Source organism: Helianthus annuus, chromosome 6, assembly GCF_002127325.2.
Source record: "Helianthus annuus cultivar XRQ/B chromosome 6, HanXRQr2.0-SUNRISE, whole genome shotgun sequence".
NCBI classification, from domain to species: Eukaryota; Viridiplantae; Streptophyta; class Magnoliopsida; order Asterales; family Asteraceae; genus Helianthus; species Helianthus annuus.
Window position 1 is genome coordinate 56,891,621 of NC_035438.2, and position 13,888 is coordinate 56,905,508.

General features: G+C 36.7%; 1 protein-coding gene across 1 annotated transcript; it reads left to right on the forward strand.

The window, feature by feature from the left end:
• The first annotated feature begins 13,114 nt into the window (after nt 1-13,114).
• Nucleotides 13,115-13,597, forward strand: LOC110906995. Its single transcript, XM_022152037.1, has one exon. The coding sequence runs from the start codon at nt 13,115-13,117 to the stop codon at nt 13,595-13,597; it is 483 nt and encodes a 160-aa protein (XP_022007729.1).
• The last annotated feature ends 291 nt before the right edge of the window (nt 13,598-13,888 follow it).

Consider the following 13,888-nt stretch of genomic DNA (forward strand, 5'->3'; position numbering starts at 1 on the left):
CTTGACTGGAGGATAGTGTTCCACCATTCTAAGGCTAAGTTCTTAAACAGATTGGAAGCAAACATTATCTTGTCTTCTTTAGCACACTTGCTTATTTTTAAAACAGCCTCAGTCTTTTCTATCCAGCGTAGAGTTGCAATGGGTCCTTCATTGCCCGAGAATTCTATTGGTTTGCAGGACCAGAATTCTTTATAAGAACAACCATAAGGCATGGTTCTTCTTCTTTTGGGAATGGGCGCTTGAAGTACAGGTCCATTGTTCACGCTGTGTTCAGGTTCAATTGGTCGCTTACTGCTATGCTTACTTTTATTATTAGCTTCCTTAACAGCTTGAATAATAAATGGCATTGCATTTATAATTCCTTGTGCCACTATGTGTTGGATGGCACTATTATCCACTTGGTTTCTATCGTTATTGTTGTTTGGATTTTCATTAACCGGGTTATTGTCATTCAGGTTTTCATTGTTCAGATTTTCCTGGTTCACTTTGTTGTCCATCTGAATTTTAAACATTTACCACGCATTAATATCCCAAAATAATATTTAATATAGCCAATCACATGACACGCATTTTGGTCAAAAGCGTCGATCATTGCGACTTTACTCTATTTTTATATAATATGCATCTACTACAAACCGATACTGGAAATTAAAATTACAATACCGACTGAAATAAAATGTTACACACTAGTAGTAGACATCCGTAGTTTTTTTTATACACACATATTATATATTATTGTATTATATTATTATTATTATTATTATTATTATTACTTCTACCATCCCCACTATCATTTTCACGGATATGGATTCATCCAAAAATCCATATTGCGCTCGTCGTACTTCCAGACGAGTCGCTCTCCCATCTGTCTCATCCTTTCACTACTTTCTAAGATTTCCTCACCAAATGTCCTGAGTTCTTGTACCTTGTCTGCACTCATTGGGGGTGCAGGTTCTAGGACTGGACTCGGAATCTGGGGTGCGGGTTCCTGGTATGGGGGTGTAGGTGCCTGAAATGGGTAAGGATTCTCTAAAATCTCCCTAATGTATACATCGTTATTGTAATAGGGATCTAGAGGGTCCAACCCTGGGTAGGCTCCTAGATTTTGCATGGGCATGTCTTCGTGTATCGGGTAACGTTGCACATAGTCCCTATTGTCGTCCCACCATGGGTCGTAATTTGGGTCTAAGGGATTTGGTGCGGGTACCCTAGGTATCTCCTCCGGGTTAAAATCATGCATTTCTACTTAATTTTCAGGGTTTTCTATTTCCATTGGTTGGTCAGGAATTGGTGGTTGTGGTTAGGGTGCTAACATTTGCTCCAGGTTAGGGTCAGCTGCAGTGGTTGCTAAGATATGGAAATTAGCTAAACTCCTATTAATCATGTCCTGTGCATGGGCATCGGTTTCTCTTTTGGCTGCGGCTAGTGCTCTCTGTTCTTGTAACTTTTTCATACGCTTTCTACGCTCATGTGCTCCCCTACTGAACCATCCTCTCTTTTTCTGAGGGAATGGCTCTTCAGACTGAGACTTAAATACGAATATTCCTTCTTCAGTATCAGCAGAGTACCCTGAAAGGGCAGGCTGTGAAGAGGCACCTTCGCTTCTAGGCAAACCCGAAAACTGACAATACGCGTCGGATGGTCCTTGGTCTCTCATACTGTAAACTAACAAATAGTCAAATAACAAATAACAATAAAATACAATTATGCACTTAGTTCAGTAATTTATTTCCTAACAATTTAAATAACCTTTGGTGTCAGCAGAACACTTCTGTGGCTGAATCAGTGGCTTAGCTCTGATACCACATTCTGTCGCAACCCCCGCCCTCTATCTGTCCCGGGAACGGGCAGCCGCGAACAACGGTGTTGGTGGTATCGATGTTTATTAATTTGGCAGCGGAAATTACATCAGGACCGTAGTTAGGAAATATTTTATCAGAGTAAAATACCACATTTTATATAAATAAACACATTGGGATAAAACCCAAGTTTTCATTACAACTGATTTATAGGGATAAATCCTATTTTATTGAAATAAAACGCCTTCTTTTACTTAGGTAACTTTTATAGCCACTTTTCCAAGCCTTCAGTGCTGTCCAACTGGCTTCTAATTGGCTTTCACATTGTGTTACCTGAAACGCGTTAAAAACATTTTATCAATGGGAAATACTGGTGAGTGAATCCCAGTTCAATCAAGAAAAGTTGTTATTAATTTAAACAGTATTGAGAGCGATTACAATGTTTATATCTATCCAATTACTTATTCAGTACTGTCAATCCTGACTGGTGGGTCATATCACACATTGGCTAACTCTTCGTCCAATGGTAACGTGTTCCACATTTTGTATACAAAACTCCAACATACCGGCAGTAATCGTAGAATTACAAAGACTCAATCACTACTAAATTGCATTGTAAAATGTTTAAGGTTTTGTAAAAATTGTTTACAAAAAGGAGATTACTCACATTGCTGTCTAAGGTTTTCTGTAAGAATTTCCCGAGAATTATCTATAATTTACACAAATGCACATGTGTTAGTACAATAACTCATTTTAACATTAGTAATACCCTCCCCGAGACGGCATTCCAACAACTACGTTGGGCAGAACCACGACAGCCGTTACGGAACCCTAGATCAATCGGGCAGAGTATCTAATACGTATCCAGGGGTTATGATACTTACAACGGAGCAGAACTTCGTTATTTAGGGGGGTATTATACCCGAGTGGCCGAGTATAATGCCTACTATGTGAAAATTTAGAGAGAAAGAAAGATTTGGGACGAATTTCGACTGAAGCCGAGCAACGTAATTTATAGGGCTGCCATTAGACTTCCTCGCGGCCCGCGACAGCCATAGCTGCTTCTTTCGCGGCCCGCGACATAGATGGCTAGGGCGCAGGCTTGCGCAGTCACCGGTATAGCTCTGCCGGGTGTTGTGCCACGTGGCACTCCCAGGTTTCGCCACCTGTACCTCGGTCGCGGCCCGCGTAGACTTAGGCAGAGTCTGTCGCGGCCCGCCAGGGACCATTTGTTTTCGTTTTTAGATTATTTTAATAAAATTTAAGGTATTCGGGGTCCGTTTTTACGTATAGGGGGTATTTTAGGACATATTGGGACATTTTAAATATTTTTAGGGTGTCGAAAATATTTCGAGGGTGTCGGTTTATTTTAGGGTTGTTATAGTTTGTAAGTTACAGTAACTTTCGGGTCATTGAAACGACAAGAATCAGCAAGTAGATCAACTTACGCGATTTGAACACATAGCGCGTGTGCGCGACATTTAATGCCATATCAGCAAAATACTAATATTTTGAGCATAAAACGAGAATTCTGACGCAAGAACAAGCTGGAATGGAGTTATATGCAGACAATGGTGGGCTAAAGAAGGATGAGCTTGGCTGATGGGCTTCAAAGTTCAAACCCACTCCACCAAAGCTTAGGTATATAAACCCCTATATACCTCCACATCATTCATTATTTACAAACATTTTCTCTCAGCCTCATTTCTCTCTAACCTCTCTCTACATTCTCTCTCTAGAACACAAGATCCGTCGACCAGAATCCAGCCACCACACGGCGGCACATGCCAGCAGCGATTTTCCGGCGAACCTTTCGGCGACCGTTTTCCGGCCAAAGGTACCCTTTTTCTACTAATTTCGACGTTCCGAACACCATGGTGAGGTCCATTTTCTCTAATTTAGAGCGGTTTGTGTCGTAGAGAAACTTTGAAGAGAATCCGGCCAAATTATGTCAAGTTTGTTTTCAAGTTTTCTCTTCGTGTATGTCAAGATCTTGCTTTGAAGGATGTTGGTATTGCTTTTCCAAACTATGTCAAAATCTTGCTTTTAAGAACCTCCAACTTATTTATACTTAACTTCAACATGTACATCATACCATATTATATGGTAAATCGTACCGAAGCAATCCGAAATGAGCCTACCCCCGCTCGTACTAAATTTTAGTGACCTAGCGAATTGCGACCCCGTTTCACGTTCCCTTACCGGAGCGTACCACGAACCATGTGACTATGATCCAAAGAAAGACAAATAATGTGACAGAAAAAAAAAGAAACAAACTTGGTAAACCCTAATCTGTAATATTCAGCTCCAAATGATCCCAATCCATTCTTTGCCCAAAACCAACCATATTTTTTTGTCTAAATCACATAGGAACCACTGAAAGCACATGAGCAATTGATCAAATGTAGCATTTTCAACACAAGATGGGGAAAATCAAAGCAGTTACATATGGTGGGAGTATATGAATAGATTAAAATGTTAGAAATCAGAGAGAATAAGATAAAGGTTACCATGATAATGATGAAAGTTGCACAGATCGTCAGACTGAATGAACGGATGAATTCGGAAGCAGGGGAAAACATTGATGAATTAGGTTTTATCAAGTATATATGGGTGACATGCCAGCCGTTCCATACTTCTATTCTATCATCTGACGGTTCATATTAATAGATTTTCTTTCGTGAGTTAATTTTTTTTCTTTAGTGGGTCTATACTAATTATTAATTAATAGATCAATGTTTTCAAACCCAGAGCGGGCCGGCCGGTCAGAACGGTCCGGCCGGGACCCGGAGAGTGTAGCCGGCCGTTTCAACAAAGGGCCGGTGGTCAGGCAAGGATTCGGGCGGTCGGGTTGGCGGTTCACAGCGAGTGGGTCGGGCGGTCATGTTATGTATTTTTTTTAATTAAAAAATGCCCTAAATGATCTCATATATATGCATTACAACTTACGTCTACAAAAGAAGGAACCGCTTGAAGTGTTTTTGAGAGAATCCACACCAAAAGAAGGAACCGCTTGGAGCATCAAATGCTAGGTGATCTTTATATTTTATATATATTTTTTATATAGTTTATGATGTAATCGGGTCTTATATCCGGTCGGACCAGTTCGACCTCTGACCCTGTAAGGCAATCGGGTCGATCTCCGGTCCAGTCCTGAAAACATTGTTGTGGATGTTTAGGGTCTAATTTGAAACTGTTACGTTGTTTAAACTGGTTATTGGTTTCATTTCGCGATTGGTAGTCTTTCTTAACTTGCGGTCAATTTCAAAAATAAAAAACTTTAGTGAACGGTTTTGTTTATAGTTTATATCGAAAACTAGTTGTATAAATAAAAAAAAATATGGATGTGGGTATAATTTTTTACAAATGCAATACTAAGTGATATATAGGGTAAAACTAATGTTAAAAAAATAAGTTTCTAGAAGTTATACTTATAATACTCACACGTAATATTTTTGGTACTTGTCTAATGATGGAAAAAAAATTGTTAAATGAAGAATCATTTTTTCATCCATTGTTATAAAAAAGAATCGAGGTTACACTTTCATCTAGAGTCGATGATGGAGTGAGGATGTGTGATGAAGAAGAATAAACATGAGAAGAGGGTGTGCAGATTTTCTGGTTTATTTTTCTTTACGCTCTGTTCCCGAGTTAACTTAACGAGAGATAAGAAAAGAAAGTAAAAGTGAGAAAGGAAAGGACGAGAAAGGAAAAAAAAAAGATGACTTTCCCTCCGCTTCCTCCCAAATCGGAAGGAAAGGACATGTTTTATTCTCCTTTCTTTTCCTTCCTTAAATGAAACTCTGGAACACAAAATATTTTTACTTTCTTTTTGTTTCCTTTCCTTTCCTCCCGTTAGTAAACTCTGGAACACAGTGTTAGTGTAAACTGTCATTTTAATCCCTGAGTTTTGGTCACTTTTGTCATTTTTTTGTCTAAAACTCAAACTTTTTTAAATTTGGGTCACTGTGTTTCACTTTTATTGTCATTTTGATCCAAAAATCAAATCACCTGTTATTTGGCTATTAAAATCTGGTTATTTTGTCTTTTTCTTCAGGGACAAAATGGTCCATCTCTATTTATTATAACATATTACTAATTAAATTAATTATATTAAATCCCTACCCTCATAAATGGTCAGATATATATCTTCCCCCCATAATTTCATCTTCCCCAAATTATCTTCCCCCAAAAGCTACACTTGTTAACCACAAATACTACTGCAGTTTGTAGATGTTTTGAGGGTTGTCTTCCACCTTAAGTCCAAACTACATGTTGATGTGTCTGTTTAGCTTGCGGGAACATATTAGAGCAGCTTGAGTTAGCTGATAGCAGTTATATTTCTCTGATGCTAGTTTCAGTTTCCTGTTTATGCGCAAAAATCATTATCTAAGCTTAACAATAAATAACACTTGAAGCAAATAACACCAAAATTCTATTCCACCACACATTATCAAGTAAAAAATACCAATAGAACCTTTTGAATGTGCAACAACTTCTCATGAATAACATGTATCCAAGTAAAAAATAAATGTTTCACGGTCACCAGACACGACGCAGCAAACATTTCCCGGCTCAAATACCACCAAACCAAACCTAGACAATAAAGAACACTCGGGAATCCAGACTACGTACCCCAGCCTCAAGGAACTTTGACCGGACAACTACAAAGATCGGGCATCATCTTCCATAGACACGCCTTATGACTCAACTCAAAACCCACACTTTAGATAAAACTCAGGCGACTTCTGTTCAATTCACGTTAAGTTAGTCGCCAATGACTGCTAAAGCCAAAATCTCCAATGCCGCGGACAACCAAAAAATTGAGGGCATAGAAAGCAAAATCTAAAAGTTTCACGAGGCGGCTGCTGAAGCGTTTACCTTGTCTAACTTCTCTTTCTCAATGTCCACCCGTCTCTGATCGGCATGCTGTGCAACACTAGTTGCAAGTGCCTGACCATTTATGAGGGTAAGATAATTTGGGGAATATGACTTATGGGGGAAGATATATCTGATCATTTATGAGGGTAGGGATTTAATATAATTAATTTAATTATTAATATGTTATGATAAATAGAGATGGACCATTTTGCCCCTGAAGAAAAAGATAAAATAACCAGATTTTTATAGCCAAATAACAGGTGATTTGATTTTTGGACCAAAATTGCAATAAAAGTGAAACCATAGGGACCCAAATTTAAAAGATTTGAGTTTTGGACTAAAATGGCGAAAATGACCAAACCTCAGGGGCCAAAATGGCAGTTTACTCTTTTCTTTATTGAAAAGTAAGGTAAAAAAGTCATGTGACATGAAATTACATTCTATACAATCTTAAATCACACCCTCCGCCTTTTCATTACAATACAAGGCCACCCCTTCTACTTTTAAATAAAATACAAGGTCATCTCAACATTAAGAAATAATATTTTTAGCCCTTACTCTATACAATAGAATAAATCCAACCCCCAACTTTGCAAAATTGTATTTTTAGCCCCTATTTCATTTTACTGGCACCCCTTATACTTTCAAAGTTTACATTTCTAACTCTTTTTCTTAGTTTTACGTTTTTTCCAAAGTTTCACCACATTGCAATTTTAGTCCCTTGGCTTTACAAACGTCAATGTTTAATCCCGCATGTTTCTAATATTCTAGCTTTACCCATGTACCATATATAATATGCGTTTTTAACATGTTATTTTCTTTAATGATTTTCATTCGCTAATTTCGTTTTTGAAGAACTAATTTGTCGCTAATCTCCTTGAATTTTAAAAGTTTCTACTTTACCCTTGTTCGTTCTTTTAATTGAAAAAAAAAAATATATACGGATTTGTATATACGTGTCGGTATAAATTTACGTGCGGTTTTTTATGTATGTATCAGTATAAATTCAAATTGATCTCTTTTTAGACGAAAACTTATCTTGGGAAATGAGTCAGTGCAAGCATAATACGTCTTTTGCATACCATACCGAGTGTTGTTAAATATAATATATTTTGATTCGATGGTTTAAATTCGAGTTGCTCTGTGTTTCATATGTTTTCTATTTATTTAAAGCTATAATAAGCCTCTTTTGATCGTTGCACATCGGTCACGTTACATAGCACTTGCGCAAATCCATTTGATATTTGCAATTTACCCGCGCCGCAACGCGTGCCGGTCTATTTACTAGTAAATCTTAAATTGAAAGGTCGGTGCCAACCACTTTTTGATTTGACAAAAATCACCCCTTAACTTTTTCAAATATACAAAATTCACTGCTCAAATTTCTAACTTGAGAAAAATGACTCTCCTACTTTCTAACTTGACAAAAAAGGCCCCCATAAAATTCTAACTTCTCTTTAACCCTCAAATTTTTTACATGTAACCCATTCTACCCCCAAACGTTGCTATAGTGTCAAAGGTAACCCTCTTTAACTTTGAAAATGTCATTTTGACTCTCTCAAGTTTCTTAAGTTTCAAGCTTACCTTAAAACTAATTTCTTAAGTTTTTATTTTTATGGACATGTCGGTATAAAATTCGAGTTTGTCTACGCTTTAGCGTATTTTTTGTCTGAAAATGAGCCGGGTCAATTATAAAATATTTTTTAATGTATGTTTTGAGTTAGACTACGATTTGACGTAAATTCCATTTGGAAACAAATCGGGTCAAATGTAATACGTTTTGATTCGAAGGTATATGTTATCATTTCGCGTATGGCGCCGTCGCAACGCGCGGCGGGTAAAAGAACTAGTTAATATGCATTTAACGTGTGCTAATGAAATTAATCAAACATGTTACTAATAATTGAATAGCGTGGACCATATATCTAATTTCTGGGTGGAAAAAGCTAGCAATGTGACCACTTGGGTAATTTACTCTTGAATTTTATGTGATGATTTGGCTAACAAATCCATCCCCCATATGACAGATTATATCGGTCTTCACTCTATAAACGTTAGTAGATTTTTTTAAAAGAAAAGTACTAAATTAATTTGTATTTTGACTTGTACTGTGTGATTTTTACTCTGAGTTATGTACAATCTTATATTGATTTATCATTAAAATTCAATGATTACAAAATTTACTTTTACACTTAGAAGAGCATATAACTAATCATTAAAAGCAAAATAAAAATGACAAACATGCTAACATTATTTGGTCATTTGATCGAGTGTGTCATGCTTACAACTTATAATACGCTACACTAAATTTTAACATAACAGGTTTTTGAAGTTAAGGGTATGCAATTAAGTGATACAAAATGATGACTTCTACGATATGTGATGATAGTTGAAATACATATTTACCTGTAACAACTCTCCTAAGGTCCCTTAAAACACCCCTAACGTACTAAAATACACCCCGTATGTGAGAAACGGACTCGAATAACCTTTATATTAATAAATAACAAATAAAACAAATAATCTGGGTCGCTCGCAGGTCGCGACCCAGTTAGCAGAATTCGTCACGGGGCGCGAGGCCTTTGCCTTGCCAGACACACAATGTTGACACGTGTTAACACGTGTCGAGACTACACCCGATGACTCACCAACCCTACGGCCTATTCAAGTCTCTCGCGGGCCGCGAGAGGTGAAAGAGATGACGTCGCGGGCCGCGGCCCGCCTACGCTCTGGCTATAAAAGGAGCGGAGATCAACCATTTCCATCGCTTATTCTCAAATCTTTTCTCTCAATTTCTGTAGGCTGAAACTATAGCCTAATACCCCCCATAATAGGGGAAGCTCTGCCTCGTTGTAAGTACTATAACCCTGCTATTACCCTACACGATCGATTTAGATTTCCGTAACGCATGTCAGCTCTGCCCGACTCAGTCGTTGGAATTTTATCTCGTGTTACACCCGATTGATTTAGGACTCCGTAATTCATGTCAGGGCTCTGCCTGACTCAGTAATTGGAGTTCTGTCTCAAGTTGTACGGTTAATACAATTTGGGTTATTTTACTAACCCATGTGCATTGTTTAATTTTAATAAATAATAAACAGGAAAAACAACAGGAAGCTATAATATTACCAGGAAGCCTGTAAAAATACTTAAGTCTACAAATGTGAGTACATCTTATTTTTGTAAACTGTTTTTACAAACCTCAATTGTTTTAAAGTATATTTAACAGTGATTGAGTCTATGTATTCTACAATTATTGTCGATATGTTGGGGTTTTGTATACATTACTTGTTACTACACTGTGAGTAGTAGCATGACCACAAGTCAGGATTGATAGTACCGTGGGTGGTAATTGTGTAGATATAAATATTGTAATCGCTCTCAATATTGTGAAATTATAAAAGCTGTTTTGATTAAACTGATATGCACTCACCAGTATTTCTTGCTGATAAAATGTTTTTAAAATGCGTTTCAGGTAAATTAGTGTGAAGCCAATAAAAGCCAGTTGAAGAGCACTGAAGTCTTAGAAAAGTGGCTATAAAAGTTACCTAAATAAAAAGAAGATCATGTTTTCAATAATTAGGGTTTATCCCTATAAATATATTACAAATGAAATCGGGTTTTGTCCTTGTTTATTATAAATGTATTATCAGCAAAACTTGGGTTTTATCCCATTTATCTAGTTTAAACATTTTGGTGTTTAACTCTGATAAAAATATTTCCTAACTACGGTCCTGATGAAATTTTTCGCTGTCAAATTAATAAACACTGATACCATCTGACTGGTTCGCGGCTCCCGCTTCCAGGGTAAGGTCGGAGGCTGTGACATTAATTTACCAAATAAGTAATAAGTTTATTAGATTAATATAATAGGTCCAGTGTAAAATATATGGTGTGTATATTATACACAGATTCCCTAATGTTAGTTTGACTGTGTCTAGTTCTTTTGAGAGTTGACCTCAAATCTTCCTCTATAATTTGTTTCGGAAATACATTTTATTTAGATCGAAAGCCTATGAATAAGATTCCGGTTCGTCATTTTTGGTTAATAGTAATAGTAAATAATTTGTGGTTAAAAAAAGTAAATAATTAGTCGATGGACATTATGTAACCAGATGTCTAGCTTCTTTAGTGGGGTTAATACTTAATAGTAAGGGTTAGGATATAATAGGAAGTTTTTTTGGCTAGAAAGACTAAGAAGTAATCTTGATCATCAATTGATTTAATCAAGGGTTAAGATTAAATGAGTGAAATTGAATAGAAGAAAAGAGACGCGTGAGTTTGTGTAAAGGCATTCTAGTCAATCCAGAACAATAGTTTTTCTCTCTCCTCCAATTCCCCCAATTTCTTAAACGTTAATAACTTTTTCATATGACATTATTTTTTTATAAAAATTGTACCAAAAAAACGAGCGCCTTTTTATCTTTAAAACGAGTATAGTATTGTTGTATTTTCGATTTTTTTTCGAAAACCCAGTTGCATAAAACACAATGGAAAAAAACCCAGTTGCGTAAAGCGCAATGAAAAAAAACTAATGACTTTTTTTTAAACGCAATGCACAAAAAACACAAAAAAAATGTCTTATTTGTAAAACGCAATGGCAAGAAACACAAATAAATATCTTATTTCTAAAATGCAATAGCATAAAAACACAAAAGAAAGTGTATTTTATTATACGCAATGGACTGAAAACACATAAAATATATTTTTTTACCTAAAACGCAATGCACAAAAAATACAAAAAAAAATGTCTTATTTCTACAACGCAATGGTCAGAAAACACTTAAAATGTCTTTTTTTCTAAAACGCAATTGACTGAAAACACATAAAAAAGTGTTTTACCTAAAACGCAATGGACTAAAAACACTTGTGTTTTTCTAAAACGCAATGGCCAGAAAACACATAAAAATGTCTTATTTCTAAAACGTAATGACCTAAAAACACAAAAGAAAGTGTTCTCTCTAAAACGCAATGGACTGAAAACACATAAAAATGTGTTTTACCAAAAACACAATGACTAAAAACACTTCAAAATGTGTTTTTCTAAAACGCAATGACCAGAAAACACATAAAAATGTCCTATTTCTAAAACACAATGGCCTAAAAACACAAAAGAAAGTGTTCTCTCTAAAGCGCATTGAACCAGGGTATGTTTTGTCTGTGAATTGTTTGAACCAGGAAGTAGCCAGGGGCGCTGCCCCTTGGACTCCGCCAAGGGCTGCCGCCCCTTGGACCCTGCTCCCAGGGGCGTTGCCCCCTTGGAACCCCCGTAGAACGCAATGACTCAATTCAAAAATCCAGATCGTAAAAATGCAATTCAAGAATGTCTTACATGGATCGAAGCCGATTCCTTCAACGATTAACGAAATTTGAATGATAGAAACACTTATCAGCGATCGAATCGAACGGACCGAGTTATTCGCTTCAAAATCACGGGAAAAAATGAGATATCGTATGAAGTTAGACTGGGTTTCTTCAAAAAATTTGAAGAACATGTTGATTAGGTGTTTAAATAATTGATTGGTGATGAAAATCACACTATAATGTAGTGATTATTGAGATAGAAAGTGAAGAAAAGGTTGAAGATGGTGGGTTTTGAAGTTACTGGGGAGAAGAAGGAAGAAGATTGGATACGATTGACTAAAATACCCTTCCTCTTTAGTTTAAATTTTGCCACATGTCATAATCCTATTGCTTTCTATCCTTTCTAGCCAAAATAAAATTTCTATTTGATCCTCACTCTAATAATAATAGTAAATAATTTGTGGTTTAAAGAAAAAGTAAATAATTAGTCGATGGAGATTATGTAACTAGATGTCTAGCTTCTTTAGTGGATATCCATTAAAGAATTACTTTTTTTAATGGTCAATGACGTAAAAGTTTGGCTGTTCAGGGTAATCCAATGGCAAACGAAGACCTTATACGTCTGTGACTGTAGATAGTGTTGGGGTAGACCAAACCCACCATCACCAGTTCCGGGGAAAACTCATCGTCTGAAGGCCCATTACGATAAAACTCGATTGAGATTTTGACAAACGGTTATTTTCATATTTGGGTCTGTCTTTACAGCCTAACATCTTTATACTCTTCTCACTCATGAGCCCAAGTCCTTGGTGCCATAGATAACAACGCATTAAGATGCAATTATGTGGGTTCCTCGGTTTTTGTTTAACTAAACCCACAGCTGAACTAAATTCAAAATGGTCAAAACCAGATTTTAATTCCATTCGGTTTTGGTTTTGGTTTCAAACTGACCTTTTTTATTTAATTTAAAAGGATTATATTACTTAAAATATTACAGACCAATCTCAACGTCTCAAAACAAGTCAGGATGTGTAAGATGAATTAAACTCACATACATAGAAGTGGGGCAGGACACTTGGTTTTGGGCTGGTAATCTGGAAGCAGAATATACCACGAATGGGCTTACAAAGATGCTAATGCAGCGGACGGTGTACGAAGAATGTTTTGTCTTAAAGTGGGTTTCGTGGGTTCCGACGAAGTGTATGATTATGGTGTGGAGAGCGGAAATGGATAGGATCCCAACAAAAGCGGCGTTAGTCAAGCGAAATATTGGCATTACGGATACGAGATGTCCCTGGTGTAATTGTTATGAAGAAACGGTGATGCATGTTTTGTCTGATTGTTTAATCGCTACCAACGTTTGGGATGAGATTGGTAGATGGTGCCGCTTAGACCCGATTTATGCGTTCGAGATTAAGGATCTGTTAGAAGTGTACAAGTCGATGAACGGAAGCAAGAAGGGGAAAAAGATTGTGCACGGGATTGTCATTGTCACCATGTGGTCGATGTGGAAAGCGAGGAATGATTCGATTTTTAATGGGAAGCGGCCTAACGTGGAAAACATCGTGGCGAGTGTAAAGTCTATCACGTTTTTATGGGCTAAAGTAGATTAAAATGTAATAGGGTTGTTTGGAAGGATTGGTGTCGTTTTCCATTGTATATGTTGTAATTGTTGTGTGAGCCGTCGGTCTTTGATTTGAAGTCCGGTTTTGGCGTTTTGTAAATGAAAGCTTTTTTTCCAAAAAAAAAACAAGTTATTGCGAATAACTCTTCATTCGATTTGATACTTTTCTCATCTCTAAAATAAAGAGAACATATTGTTGTTGGAAACCAGGTCTTCTTTGATATAATCAACAATAAATTTAACACGAAAGAATACTTTGATTAGAATTGAAGGTGCATAA